At 40.5% G+C, this 14,155-nt stretch overlaps 1 protein-coding gene across 1 annotated transcript in view; it reads right to left on the bottom strand.

Moving 5' to 3' along the window:
* Positions 1-13,285, bottom strand: part of LOC104521552 (anthrax toxin receptor 1) — a gene marked incomplete at both ends in the record, with an annotated part of 32,151 nt that extends 18,866 nt beyond the window's left edge. Inside the window, 7 exons of the mRNA XM_010163592.1 lie at positions 2,670-2,750; positions 4,841-4,909; positions 6,659-6,738; positions 8,670-8,703; positions 9,909-9,990; positions 12,422-12,493; positions 13,214-13,285. Of these exons, the coding sequence (XP_010161894.1) occupies positions 2,670-2,750; positions 4,841-4,909; positions 6,659-6,738; positions 8,670-8,703; positions 9,909-9,990; positions 12,422-12,493; positions 13,214-13,285 (490 nt within the window). The remainder of the gene's footprint in view (positions 1-2,669; positions 2,751-4,840; positions 4,910-6,658; positions 6,739-8,669; positions 8,704-9,908; positions 9,991-12,421; positions 12,494-13,213) is intronic.
* Between the last annotated feature and the right edge of the window lie 870 nt (positions 13,286-14,155).

The raw sequence follows: 14,155 nt of genomic DNA, 5'->3' as shown, positions 1-14,155 counted from the left end.
GCCTTCCTGCAGCTCACTCAGGGAATCTGAGGTCCCTTTCTAAGGGACCTATGATTATGTTTCCATTTGAGATAAGCTCCAAGCTAGTGCTGCTGTTTAACACATGACAAGGGTCCAGGAGTATTGTCATTCCAAGTGACTGCTCTTTCAGTCAGTTTCTGTTGAAGGCTCAACGCAAAGCAATGACCAGATCCTATCCTGACTTTTTTGTTGCTTCGTGTTCCATTGCCTCCAGCACTCCTACCAAAGACATACTTAGCAGTAGATGAAGTTGAGTTTCAGGTTTTCCAAGACTTGCTCCATTTGCTTTAAATTGACAGGTTATGATCTGCAGAAATTTTTCACAGCAAAGAAAAATGTTACAAATTACTTCAGTTCCTTCCATTTGTTTCCCAGCTTATAGCAATCAGATGTCTGCTTTTTGACCAGATTCTTCCCTCCTAGCAAACTCAAAATCTCCATTAAACATGGGGGAAGCTGAAGTTTTAGCAATGGCTTTTTCACGGTGCAGGAGAAAAAGCAATTGGTTTGCTTAATAAAAAAGTCACAGGAGAAAGGGCCAAAACATACAGTGCACTGAATGTCTTCAGCTCCCACTAAGAATCATGATTTTAAGCATGACTTCAACATGGGGCTGTACTTGCAGCTCTTTTAAGCACAGGCTCCAGGGCACAGCCCAAATAGCTTGGTGGTGCTCAGTGTGAGACATTCCTCCTTGGAAAGCAGATCTCCCTGCAGCTGCTAACTCAAAACTTGCTGGCTCTCACAGAAAAGGAAGGGAAGGTGTACTGAAACATTTGCAGACCCACCACCCTAAACATCTTTGCTCAGCAGATGTAGAGGCCCAGTGGAGGCCAGCCTCAAGCTCCACCATTCCCAGCTCCTACCCTCTTCCTCATTCCAGATGGACTTCTAAATCCACCACCTCTGAAAACAAAGAAGGTCAAAAAGGATCTACTCCTTAGGACAAGGGGAGGAGGAAAGAGTCAAGCTGCCTCAGCACAAATACAGAGCCGTTCAAATCAAATCAGTGCACATCAGAAAAAACCCAGGTCTTCACATCACTACAGTGATTTCAAACACTATCCATCTCCTCCAGGCTCATCATTTTATCTTTCCCTTCGCTGTTATATCAACTAGCAGCTAGTAGCCTAATCAATCCCCTCCTTCCAAGGGCTGGTAAATTTTGCACCAGTCAGCTGAAGCAGTTCTTGACTAGGTTCCTGGAGGCTGAAGTCTTCCCATTCTGTTAAGTATAACTGGAAAGGGAGTCAGAGCTGCTCCTGGAATTCATTAAAAACAGCTGCAAAGGGAATGCAGGGCTGGGAAGCAAACTAGGGGTTTTTGTTGTTTTGTTGCTTTCTTAAATGACATGCAACACCTGATTGTCCAAGAAAATTGAGGCAGTAGCCCCACACTTGGACAGTGCCAGGAAAACTAATAAGCAAGGGATTGTATTTCATCTACATGTGAAACCATTAGGGAAAATTGAGCCTGCACTGAGGGAACAGTTTTCCTTGGTACTACATGGTCAGAATAGTGTGTAACTACTGTAAACACAGAAATTGGAGACTCCGCTGGTGAACCTACCCTCCCTAGCTTCAAGTAGTATGTGTCAGCTGTGTTTTATCAACTAAAAAGCCTATACCAAAATGAACAAAACATGTCCTTAAAAGGATTTCCCATTCTTCCTTGTAGCCATGGGAAGGAATCTAATTAGAACAGTTATGGAATACAACTGAGCAAAAGGAACAGAAAAATACTGAAAGTTACCTGAAAACATACTGTTTCCTAGTGAATGCTTGGCACATTTTACACTTACAATGAAAATGGCACACACATCCTCTCATATATTGCCTTTCCTGCTCCATCAAGGGAAGCATTGGTCCTAGGTGAGACAGTATGAGGCCACTCTAAGTTTTAGAGCCTCATGAGGCATCCCCATTTTCCAGTAAAGACCGTGGAGCCATTTGCATGACTTTTATGCCAGCCATGGGAAAGGAATCAATCTATGCCCTTCCCTCTGTCAGCTGAACTGCTCTTATCCCAGCCACTCCAGATCAGGCCAGCTCTTACATGCAGCACTCAAATCCTAGAGGAAATGCCAGGAACTGATCAATGTGAAATTGGAAACCTAGGTCTGGAGAGGGAAAAAAAAAGTAGCCCATTTGTTAGGAGGCCAAACGTAGAAAGCTGAATTTTGGGGATTCTGGCATACATAGGAGGATCCCTTCACCCATTCTAAACAGGTGAGCAGCACAGCACATCCATCAGGATAAAAGGATGCTAATCATGATTGGAGATCAGAGTGCCCTAATACTTCATACAGAATGTGCTCTAACACATCTCTGCTCTCCCACTCTGCAGCACCCATTTTATAAACCATCACTATGTGCCTAGTCCATTCAGTCAGTTACTTCCCATCGAGGAGGAAGACATGCAAAGAAAATATTTGGACTCAAAACTTCCTGTATTGTGACCTGTTGATAAACTCTACCTTGAAGTAGCAGTATTAGTAGGAACAAAGGTCAGTTTCCTTGGACCAAATGTTTAAGTGATTTATTAGCAGTCATCAGGTCCTTGTGAACACAGGAAAACTAAACCTTGAACTGTGCAAGCTAACACAAACTAACACGCACACATGCAAACACATGATTAAAAATACTTACAGAGTCTATGATCCCCTGAAGGGCTTCAAAACCATCATTCACTGGAAAGACATGATCTTTGCTGTCGGCAATTCTAGCCAGCTGACAGAGCGGTAAAAGTAAATAAAACAGAAATGCAAAGAATGAGATAAATTAGCCAGCAGGAAGCAAACTAAGACTTCTCCAGACTCATCCACTTGCAAGTAAAAAACCCCAAATATTCCAAGTACTCTGTATGGATTGCTAGTTGCATTATAATTTGTCAAGCATTGAAAAGTTTCTCTTTTTAGACTGATTGATTTTAGAAAGGTCTATATTGGTAATCAGAAAAGGCTTCCCTTAACTTTGAAGATAAGACAGAATGTCTTTCACGATGCCCAGAGCTTAATGATTTTTATTGCAAAAACTGTCTCCTATATGATTGTAAATCACCCACCACATCAACTCCCCGACCGAAATAGGTCACAGAATCAGCATGACAGGCCACTAATGCAGCAAAACACTGGAGCACACACATCATTTAAACCAGGGAACTAATCAAAATGATTCAGTATTGTCACATATAGAAAAGACTAATGCAAATTATATCCCATGTGGAGATATAGGCCTGCTTCACCTTTCCTGTCAGATTTGACTATTTGTCCTAGGTTCAACCATTAGAGAGCCAAGAAAAAGAAAGCAGGGAGTTATAACAGAAGTTATTCTCCAAGAGGGGCAGGGAAAGGGGAGCAGAAGAACATTGGGAAGCCTACACGCCAAAGCAGAGGGCCATTCATGAGGCAGTGGAAAGAAAAGGGGAACCAGGACATCACCTGTAAAGAGCTATATGCAGATTTACTTGTCAATAGCATGCTAAGAGTTAAGGCAAAAATATAAGCCCAGTTCAGAAGTAATGAACTCTCCATGCATCTGCTGGAGCAGAATCAAGTTTTACTGCTGCAAGGCCAACATTTGTTATAGTAATTCTCTCCCATGGTAGAGGTAACATCAACCCAGCAGGCCTCTTTGGCGTTTCCTGTAGCATTGCAAATTGGAGGCAACAGACTAGCCACACATTCCTCCCTAAACCCCACTGGCTCCACCTTTCCAGCTCATGTCACTCAGAACTCCCACTTCTCAAGCAAAACATTAAACTGCCAGCCTCCTGGTTTGCATCCAGAGAAATACTCCAGGCAGCTTTCCCCTGCCTGCTCTGAGAAAGGTAGTAAAGTAGCTTATTGCTTGTTGACCAGGATACAGCAGCTTCTGTAAACCAGGATGTTTTCAGTTTCAACTCATTCCTCATAGTCCTCCTCCTAGTGCATTCTGGGACTTTAGACACAGTTATCTAACTTCAGCTAATTTCTTCAGCATCTAAATGACTTCAAGTAGCAGCTGTCTTTGAGGACTACTACTTTAGATCTAATCTCTGCCATTTTTATTCCCTCCTTGCTTTTCCTATGACTTACTCTGAGTTACACTAATCTCCGGTTTTGATTCAAAGGAGATTGTTCTAAACCAAGTTTGTTTTGACTCCTTTTTGAATCAGTGTTTGAAGCTTGGTTAGAAAGCTGAAAACCTGGAAAAGCTCTATTCAATAAGTATTTCAGCACTCCACTTAGGGGCTATACAAGTGTCACTCATGTTAAAAAAATATAATGTCAACTGTTACATTTGGTGTGAAATGTAATTGATGGACATACTAACATTCATATGATAAATTTATAAGTCAGTCTATCAAATACGAAAACACAGTAAAATATTAGTGCCACAAATTAATCTGTTTGCTTTTTACAGCATTGTTTTCCTGTGAAAGAAAAGCTGGACTGAAATGGAACTGTTATATGTCAGTATCTTAATTTTTTGGTATTAAAAAAAAAAAAAAAAAGTCCCCACAAATTCCTTCTGCCTGACAGCTTAAGCCAGACTGATCTGCCATTCTTCATGCGTCTTTTCCTCTGCTTTTCTCCACCATTAGCAAGAGGCATTGTGGCATGCAGATAAGAGGGACAGTTCTCTACATGTGGAGATTCAGACAGAAAGGGGCTTAAACCCAACACCCAGACCAAGACACTTCAAGCAGTCACTTTAGACTGTCAAACAGTCAACAAAAGGAGAAGACGACCTCTTGAGAAGCCAAGATTCAAGAGCACGTGTCTATGTTCAACATGCATCTTTGCAAAGTACCTCAGTAAACACAGTGCCTCATTTACCTGGGTCTCATTGAAGTCTTTCACACCAACACAATAGACTGTTGCTCCCAGGTCACGTGACCGATTAGCCTGGAACAAGGAAAGGTAGGTTGACATGGATGCAAATATGATGGGATGCAGGTTTCTGAAAGGTCTTAATCATAAGGTTAGTCTTTCTCTGTACAATGGAGGGGGGGACTTATTGAAAGAGAACTTTAAAAGCTTTCCTCCTTGATTCTGCAGAAATAGGTTTTATCTACTACTAGAGTAGCTGTTTGTTTAGTAAAGCAAAACCCAAGGTATTGGGTTTTGTTTGTTTGTTTTTTAACGTAATCAGTTCACTTTCCTAGCTACTCCAACTTCCTAACATTTGTCTAGTCAACAGATGTAAGAAAGACTAAATCCACTTTCTTTTCATCATTTAGGACACAGTCCAGTGTAATTAGCAACCTAAAATGTTTTGCTATTTTCTATTTCAGACACGTGTGCCCAGACTCATGATATCCATAGGGGAAGAGATATTTCATTCTACCTGTTAGAAAACTGTATCGCTCCCACAATTTACACAGTATCTCAAACTCATAAAGGGAGAACATCCCCAGGTTTTATTTTTCCAGGCTATTTCATTAACATGCAGGTGAAGTTGCATTTACTATTCAAAAAGCAATTGTTCTAAATGCTCTTGCCTGGATAAGCATGAATTAAGTAATTTAAGCATACTTCATTAGAACAGGAACACTTGGCTGAAAACCCATTCCCAGAAAAGATGGTAGGAAGTCAGATTGTGCCAGAAGACTGTAGTAGTTCAAATTGTTAGATAGCAAAATTCTACACTGAGAAACTTAAAACTTCAGTTTCACACTGAACTAACTCACAGGGTAAGAGCTGGGTTCTGGATCTATGTTCTACTAGCTCACTAACTTCCTCCCCAAACCAAAACAAACATAACACATCTGACCTCTTAACTTGTTCATTCACCTCTAAAAACAAACTTGTTTTTCTTGTGGATTTTTTATTTCAGAAGGGAAGAACGGGAGATGAACAGCAAGGAGGGGAACTCTAGATTCATTACAGTTGTTTGTGCTGTAGCAGTATTGGTTTCATTCTACAAAGCCATTCTTTTTATTGTTATTGGATTTAAAGCTACACTTCGGACAGATTGAGAGGAAAAATTCGGTCCATAGCAAATTAATGTAACAATACCATCTTCCAAGTTTAGGTCACCTTAATTTGTTTGACTGACAAGTGAAAATTGGTTCATCTCTTCAGAGATGACTATCAAAAGGACATCAGTAGGAACATTATACAGCAAAGTTTTCAAGTGCTCGACCTACTGTTTATCTAACGTTTTGCATAATATGCTAATTTAATGAGGGTGTTGAGAATACATGCTTAATCTTGGAAACATTTGTGAAAATTTTGGATTTGATCATCTGAAAGGTTTTCTGATGTGACAGAAGATTATAGGAACGTCACCCTCTTTCTGCAGTCTTTACTTTTTGTGAAAGAAGAAAAGTCAAACTGAGAAGGCTCGGGTATTTCCCAGAACAATCCAGTAAATACTGAAATTTTTCAGCTATGAACTAACTATTCCTTGCTCCAGGTTTTTGGGGGTTTTTTTAACTGGGAGCTTAAACCCCTCTCATTTCCTATGAACAGCCTCAGTTTTGATGAGTCAGAAGCATTGCTGCTGTTAATGTTTATCCTTAAGATTCATGTCTAAAGAGCACCAAGGGAAGTTTTGTTACTGGGGAAAATCTTTTCCCTATCTTTTGCCTTCAAAGCAGCAAGCCCAGACACTTCACTGTCTCCCTGGCTAAAAACGTGTAAAACACTTACCTCCCTCTCAGAGTAGAAAAACAGGTCTTCATGGAGTTCTCCATCTGTCAATGCAATGATGACACTTGCAGTTCTGTAACCTAAATACACAAACTTCTTTAGTCCCTTGGTTTTGAGTTGTATTTGTTAAACTAGCCTAGAAAACATCCTTCTAGTACACTTAAAGGACTAGGAACAGTGGACAACAAGCTCATGTCCTTACTTCCTTTTGGCCAACTAGTTTTCAGAAGACATTAATTTCTGCATACTTTTTCCACTCAGGCACCTGCCTTCAATACCAGTTTTAAACCACACTCCTTTGATGTGCCAATGATTTTTAATTGACAGCCTCTCATAACTGCTTCAATATTTCAGACTAGTAGATTAGACTGCAGCCATCAAAAAAAACCAATGCAAAATGTTCCTAGTTTTTTCCTGATTTTATTAATGATGTCAATTCAAGAAATCCAGATATTTTTTTCAGCTTGTGATAAAAAGCTCAATTTGAATTTAAACAGATATGGTAGGAAAAGGGCCTAAAATCTTCAACCTTCCTATGTAACATATTTCAGCAACATAATTAAACCTTGCAGTCTTCCCCTTGTATTGATTTCACAATACAGGTCAGGTTTCACAAGTTTGCATGAGTTTTCAGGAAGAAATATGAATTAATAGAATTAATTCATATTTCTGACCATAGACTTGCCACCTATCTGAAGAAGATATGTAGGTACATCTTGGACAAACACTGATGTGGAAAGATAAAGGCTAAATATGTCAAGGCATGTATTTATCAACCTTTAAGTTTATTCAACCATCTAGGGCATTTTCCTGTCACTACGAGTAGCTGTGCCTTTAACAAGCTGTTGCTGAAGAGACAAAAATCCAAACAAGCAACTTCTTGAATTACTGCAGAGCAGAGATTTGATATCTAATTTTCTTGGTGCCACTTAGAATCCCCAATTTTAAATAACATGGTAATGAAACAATGAGAAAGTCCCCTGTTTGAAAAACAATAAGCAACATTCAGAGTCATTCATGTTGCACATGCCTAACTCAAGTGCCTAGGCTCTTTCTGTAGGACGTGGAGAAAAGTCAGCACTTCTTGTACAAACTGAGGAGCCCAAATGACATCCAGTGATGCCTTTCTCCCTCCATTGACTACTGCAGGAGCCTTAGGACCTACTGCAGGTGGTATAAACACTCCTTTAGTAGAACAAGGACAAAACCACAGAACTAATAAAGACAAAATACACAGGCCAACTTTCAGACTTGAGGACCCAGTTGGCTACTGCTTCTTGCATACGGTGGCAACCTGTTTAGCTGTAGTATGTATGCCAGAATGTAAAAGCATTATCAATCCCAAATCAAATTGTTCTAGCTAATTATTCCATTCTGCTGCAGTCATATTTTACAGGTGCATCCCAAAGCTGTCTGGACATAGTCATTACTTCATTTTATTCATGAATGGCCCGGCAAAATCATTAGAACTGGCTTTGTAGTGAAACATCTGGTTGCCTATGTTTTGGTTTCCAAGAAGGAATTTTAAAATTTCTACTTCAGGCTTTGCAGTGCAGACCATTTTTAGATTAATTACAAGGAAGGAAAGGACAAACAGTCTTGCAATTGTCTGCACTTACTAATGGATTTACTAATTACTTATTGAAAAAAAAACTTTTACTTAACAGCATTTTCACATACTCATGTTTCAGAAGAAAGAAGAAATGGTTACCCAAGTCCTCAAGAAAAAAGAACAAAGTAAGGTACCAGACAGTTTTGGTATGAGTAGGCACCTTCAGTCAGCCTGGACTCTCACTGTTGGCCTGAAATTTCAGCTCTGGATCCTAAAAGCTCCACCTGTTCTTTCTCCTTTTCAGAAACAACTACCCTTCTGAATAGCATTGCATTCCTGTAAGAATAGGAGCCACCTCCCACCTTTCCCACAGTGAAGGTGCATTTTAAATCTATTAAAGCTAGCAGTCAAAAAGAAAGAGGAAAAAAAGACATTCAATGGATCAAGAAAATCTCTCACCGTGAACATTTTCATAGTAAATCTGTTCACTTGCCTGAAATTAAATTAGAAGATTATTAGCAATAAATTAATAATAATACTTTGTGGGCATCTACACATGCACCATAAAGAAAGAGAAGGTGGCAGTGCGGATGTCATGCTTGTAGTCTGCACATAACCTCTGCTTTCACAGATATCTGCTTCACAGAACAAGTTTCTTGCCTATGGCTTTGATTGCATATTCAAGGTCTTATCCAAAGCATAACTCAGTCAAACCAACCCTAAGGCCTTTGGCCAACAGTACTGTAGTCTCCCATTATTCTGTTATCTGAGAATCACATTCAACTTCCTCAGTCCATTGATAAATATTCCCAGCACCTCTAGATCAACTACTCTAATTGTAAATAAAACAACTGCAGAGAGATATTCTTACACTTCTGTCTCCCACTTGATCTATGCTCAAACATGTTCCACAAGTAGAAGGGCAAAGGCTTCAGAATGCATCAGCTCAAAATTAAGAAGGAGGCCACCCTCAACACATTTGGCTTGGGAATTTCATTTCTGGTTTGAATTTTAATTTGGGTTTTTTGTCTTCTGCAAAACTTCTGAAGTCACCAAACTCTGGAATTTGGTTCTGGATTTCTAGTTAAGAGCCAGCATCTCTGTCAGGTCACCTTATTTTCTTTTTGTGTGTGTTCACATGCATTTTCAATAGGCAGACAGTTCCACAATCCTCCCAAATGCATGTGGAGTACAGAAGTGGGAGGAGGTTCAGGAGTTCAGGTTTAGAGAAACTCCTGAGCTTGTAAAACATACAGAAGGAGACGATCCGAGCAGGCAATAACTTCTGCACAGCATTATTTTTTCACCAGTGAGAACAGGCTACAGCCATGTCCCCAGCGCCCATCCAACTCTAATAAGCCCACTATAGCATCCATAGCAGGACTCTTGACAGCTTTCCACCCTTCATGAACATGGTTCCAGGTGGGATTGCAATGCCACAGCCTTCTGCCTTGTCCTAAGCTGAAAAGGCAACTCTCCCCATAAGAGCTGAAGGCAAAAAGAAAGATCAGTGTTAGGGTTTGCAGTTCCTTTGTACCACCTCCAACACTGAAAGCGTACACTTCAGTGTACCTCTTGCATAAAAGGGAAATAGCCCCACTTACCTACCAGAGAATTATTAACCAGATTCCTTTGCTTAACATTCCCTGAGGAGCACCCAGACACAGTTTAGAGGCACTATAGCATGCATCTAGTTACCCTTTCAAATCCTTCGTGCATGTATGTGTCACCTCCTGGAAGGACTTTCTGCAGCTCTTCTAGACCCTGGCGTATCTGCTCCCTGAAATGAATACAGATGCATTGTTAGATCCAAGATCCAGTTTATCAGGAGTTGCTATCCACGTGAAGACACACATGGCAGAAACAGATTCAGAGAGGGGGGAAAAAAGAGTTATCTCAATGTTTATATAGGCTAAGGTAATGTCTGGGTAGATACCTTTCTAAGGATGTGGAAAATAGAGCAGACGTGCTCCCAGTGTTCCCACAGCCCAGGGAGAGCATCGCAAGAGCAACATCTCCTGGGTCAATATCCATACATTTATTTCTAAATAAATATTCCCTGTGGAACCCTAGTCAAACCTCTGATTCAGAAGCAGAGCAGCTGACTTGCACCCAGTTCACTTTCCTCACTTAGGCTTGCTGACTTGACTATACAAATGTAATCAAACAGTCACAAAACCCGACACAATCTCAAACCACCCTGGCAGCTCCAGTTTATTTGGACATTACACTTTCAGTTCCTGTTCAAACTGACTTGAAGATTAAAGCCTTTCCCAATAGCTCATTGTGATTCAAGGTACCCGTTTTAATTTTTTTAGAAATCCCAGGCAAAGTGACAGATCGACTGCAGGCTAAATGAGGTGGGCACTCATTTGTTGTTCCACTGAGGTGCAGACAGCAAACTCTAGAAGCCAAGCACAGGCCAGAAGTCTTTAATACCACGACAAAACCCTGCCATGTGTGGGGGGTACCTCTGAGCAAACTATACAAACTTCATGGGAAAAAGATTAAGTCACTGCATGCAGGACCACACTGACATTGCAAGACCAACTGCCAAAAGTCAGTTTTGTCCCTGCATATTTTAACAACTTCAGAAAATCCAGTTTGTGTGATCATCACATACTCAATCTCACATCTGTGAGGCAATAGGTTGAACTCATTCTGTACCTGCGATATCCCAAACCAGCTAGACACTGAGCCGTATATCATAGGTGGGCTGGGGCAGATATTTCCTCCATTCAGCTGCCCACGCACATACCAAGCCAAAGTTGAATATAAAAATCAAGATCAAAATCTGTGAGCAGAGATATTTTTCAAATGTGAACACTGAAAGACAGCAAAGGTCTTCAAAATATGTCAATCCAGTTCCATTAGATGCACAGTTTTTCCAAAAGGGATGCTAAGCACCCTCAAACTTCACATTCAGATGCTGATACACCACATGGAGGCAAGGGCAAGGTAGAAGAGGTTTTGTCACCACTCCAGTTTCCCTATTAAGGAAGGTCAATGTTAACTAAAGGACCAGAATGAAGCAGCATACACCTTGTTAATCAGTCCTCCAACAAAAACCAGCAGGTCTCCAGTCAGTTGGCTTTAATAGCATAACAATATCCTGTTACCAGGCAACATTTCTAGTACAGCTGGATAAACATGAAATACACTTCCACATAGGCAACACTTAAGTCTCATAGCTTAGAGCCTTCACAGACTAGAGATCTTTGCAATGGGGTGTGCTCATAGGGTGGGATACAGAAAGAGGCAGGGAACAGGTTTTCCTCCAGCACCAAGTCAGATATGGTTCATACTGTTTATACTTGCTGCAGTAAGTGGCAAGAGAAACTTAGTCTGGCTGGGTTTAATGACGTTTTTCAAGGTTGGTGTGTATGTGGACTGCTTTTAGGAAAGTGGTCAGTTTCCTATTCATTCCTCTGTAGTAGCTGCTCTGGTATGCAATTTCACAGACGTCCAATATGTAAAACACATGCTGACTTATACAGCCTTCACATGTGTTACATATAATTTTGCTCCACGTGGCAATGAAGTTAACAGAGGAAGCAAAAGTGATTAAAGGACCTCATCCAGCTCTCCTTGAAGTCAGAGGAAAAAAAAATAATCCATCCCATAGATTTTACTGGGATTTACTTGGGGACCTAAAAGGGGATGACAGGAGCACACTTCAGAAACGTGGCAATCAAACTGTCATTGGCAAAAAATATACACCCTTGCAATCCATCCTAAACACCATTTGCCCTATAACCTACTTTCAGATCTCCAAAGAAATCATGTTCACCTCTACCTCTACTGGCTTTCAAGTTTGTTTCTCTGGGAAGAGAGTTTCACCTATCTGATTGCAGAAAAAACTCCTTAAGGATGTTTCAAAGGCAATAAGGCTCTTGTTCTCTGACAAAAGCCTGAAAGTCTGTGGAACACAGACTTCCTCAATGAAAGCAGTTTGAGTTAAACCCTAATTGCTAACAGAAAGACATTTAGAAGTTAAAATGAAGAAGGCAACATCTACCTTAAGAGGCTTTAATGCATTCTAGCAGAATGAGTGTCATACATGAAAAAAGGCAGGTAATTCAAACAATTAAATTGAGAAGCACAAAGTTTTCACAATACTGCTCACAGTGGACCAGAAATCACTGAGCAAGGAAGGTAAAAGAAGCTATAAGGACACAAAAGCTGCTGTGCACCTTTAAACCTCCTCTTACCTGTCTTCTGTTAATCTCATTAGAATTGTCCCTCTGGTTGAAAAAACAATGAAGGACATCCTCAGTTGAGGGCTGGAGAAGGAGAGAAAAAAAAAAAGACATTATTTTTGGTGGTTCAGACCAAAGCTTACTGTAAGCGTAACACCAAACACACCGGGTGTTCTGACTGCTGTCTAGATTATACTCCACAGGATGAAAGACAGGACTGAGCAGCAAAAGGTGCTTTGCCCTGGGCCTTCCCAGTCAAGGTAAACCATGAGGAATCCTTCTAAAAGATGTAAATAGCACTTGCATCATGACCTTAAGATTGCTAGAGCAAGAAAGGCTTAATTTAGTGCATTCTGGTATCACTATGGAGACGAAGGAAGGCTAATTGTGTTTATCATAACACATTCCACCCACTGCCCTGGGGGATTTTTCATCCAGTGTTAAGGCATTCAGTCCCTAAAAGCTACAGCCACAGGCCTCTCCCTGCAGACCCAAATTTCTGTACCTCAGGCAGGCAGGCAAGCAGCCAGCTACAAGAGTATTCCTGCCCCACAAAAGTATGATTTGATCCATGGAAGTCAGGCAGGAAAAAAGGGAACAATGAGCTTATCTACTCCTATTTCCTGCATGTCAGAAATTTGCAGTCAATGGGATAATCTGAGAAAAGCATTAGGAGCTCGCCCTCCACCAGGTGCCTTGGTAGAAAGCAGCATGTGCTACTTGACTGGGACTGAGAGCACATCTCCTAGCCACTGGCACACACACACCTCCTCATTCTGTTATCTGCAAAGCAGCACTTCTTACCTTATGAACTTGCGGGCCAAATGTTCCACAAAATGATATATTTCATTCCAATGATGCAGGACACTTCCTGATCTAGGGAAACAATTATTACAGGAGATATTAGCTTAATGACTGTTCTCTCAGCCTAATGTTTTGTTACACGCTGTTAAACAAAGTAAAAAGAAATTACTAGCTGAGCAGTCACTGTCCATATTCTTCTTTTAAAGAGATATTAAATTATAAATGACATTTCCTACTTAACTCTGAAAAGCAAGAATAATTTATGCTACATGCCAGTGTTTGAGGCTACACTTGACAATAACATATGGCAGTTACGCTAGACCTTTAGCACAGCCTTAACCAAATAAACCCTATGTGAGTAAAGACCTGTCTCTCTTCACAATATTTTAGATTAATTCCACCAACTCACTTGCCATACCATTATGCAGAGCTTTTAGCTCAAGTATATTTTGAGAAAAAAATGCAGTTAGAGGAACAGATTATTAAACTTTTCTAGTGTTTCCACTGTGCTAGAGACTATGAAAAGTAAAACACTTTAGGTCCACATCTCGATTACTCTGGCTAATTCTTTCACACCCCAGTTACAGGCAAAAACCCCCTAATTTTGCTCCTAAGGAGAATAAACCATGGACTATAACAGGATTTGATTATTATTCTTTATGTTGTAAGAACCAGGAAAAAATAAGGTTAATTAGAATCCTTCAGCACTAAATGCCCCTTTTGGCCTAAACACTTCCATGAACACTGAAATATTAATATTGGAAAAAAATTCCTTCCTAGAGTTGGAAAATAAATGTGTCATCGCTTATTTAATTTATTGACTACAATTAAAGGTATTTAGAGGGGTGTATTGGGTTTGCATGGCAAGGTTTTGGTAGTGGGGGTGGGACATGGGGTGGCTTCTGTGAGAAGCTGCCAGAAACTTCCCCCATGTCTGACCCG

This window comes from Antrostomus carolinensis, unplaced genomic scaffold (assembly GCF_000700745.2).
Source record: "Antrostomus carolinensis isolate BGI_N321 unplaced genomic scaffold, ASM70074v2 scaffold17042, whole genome shotgun sequence".
Taxonomy (NCBI): Eukaryota; Metazoa; Chordata; class Aves; order Caprimulgiformes; family Caprimulgidae; genus Antrostomus; species Antrostomus carolinensis.
Note: the sequence above shows the minus strand (reverse complement) of the source record. Positions and strands in the feature narration are given on the sequence as shown.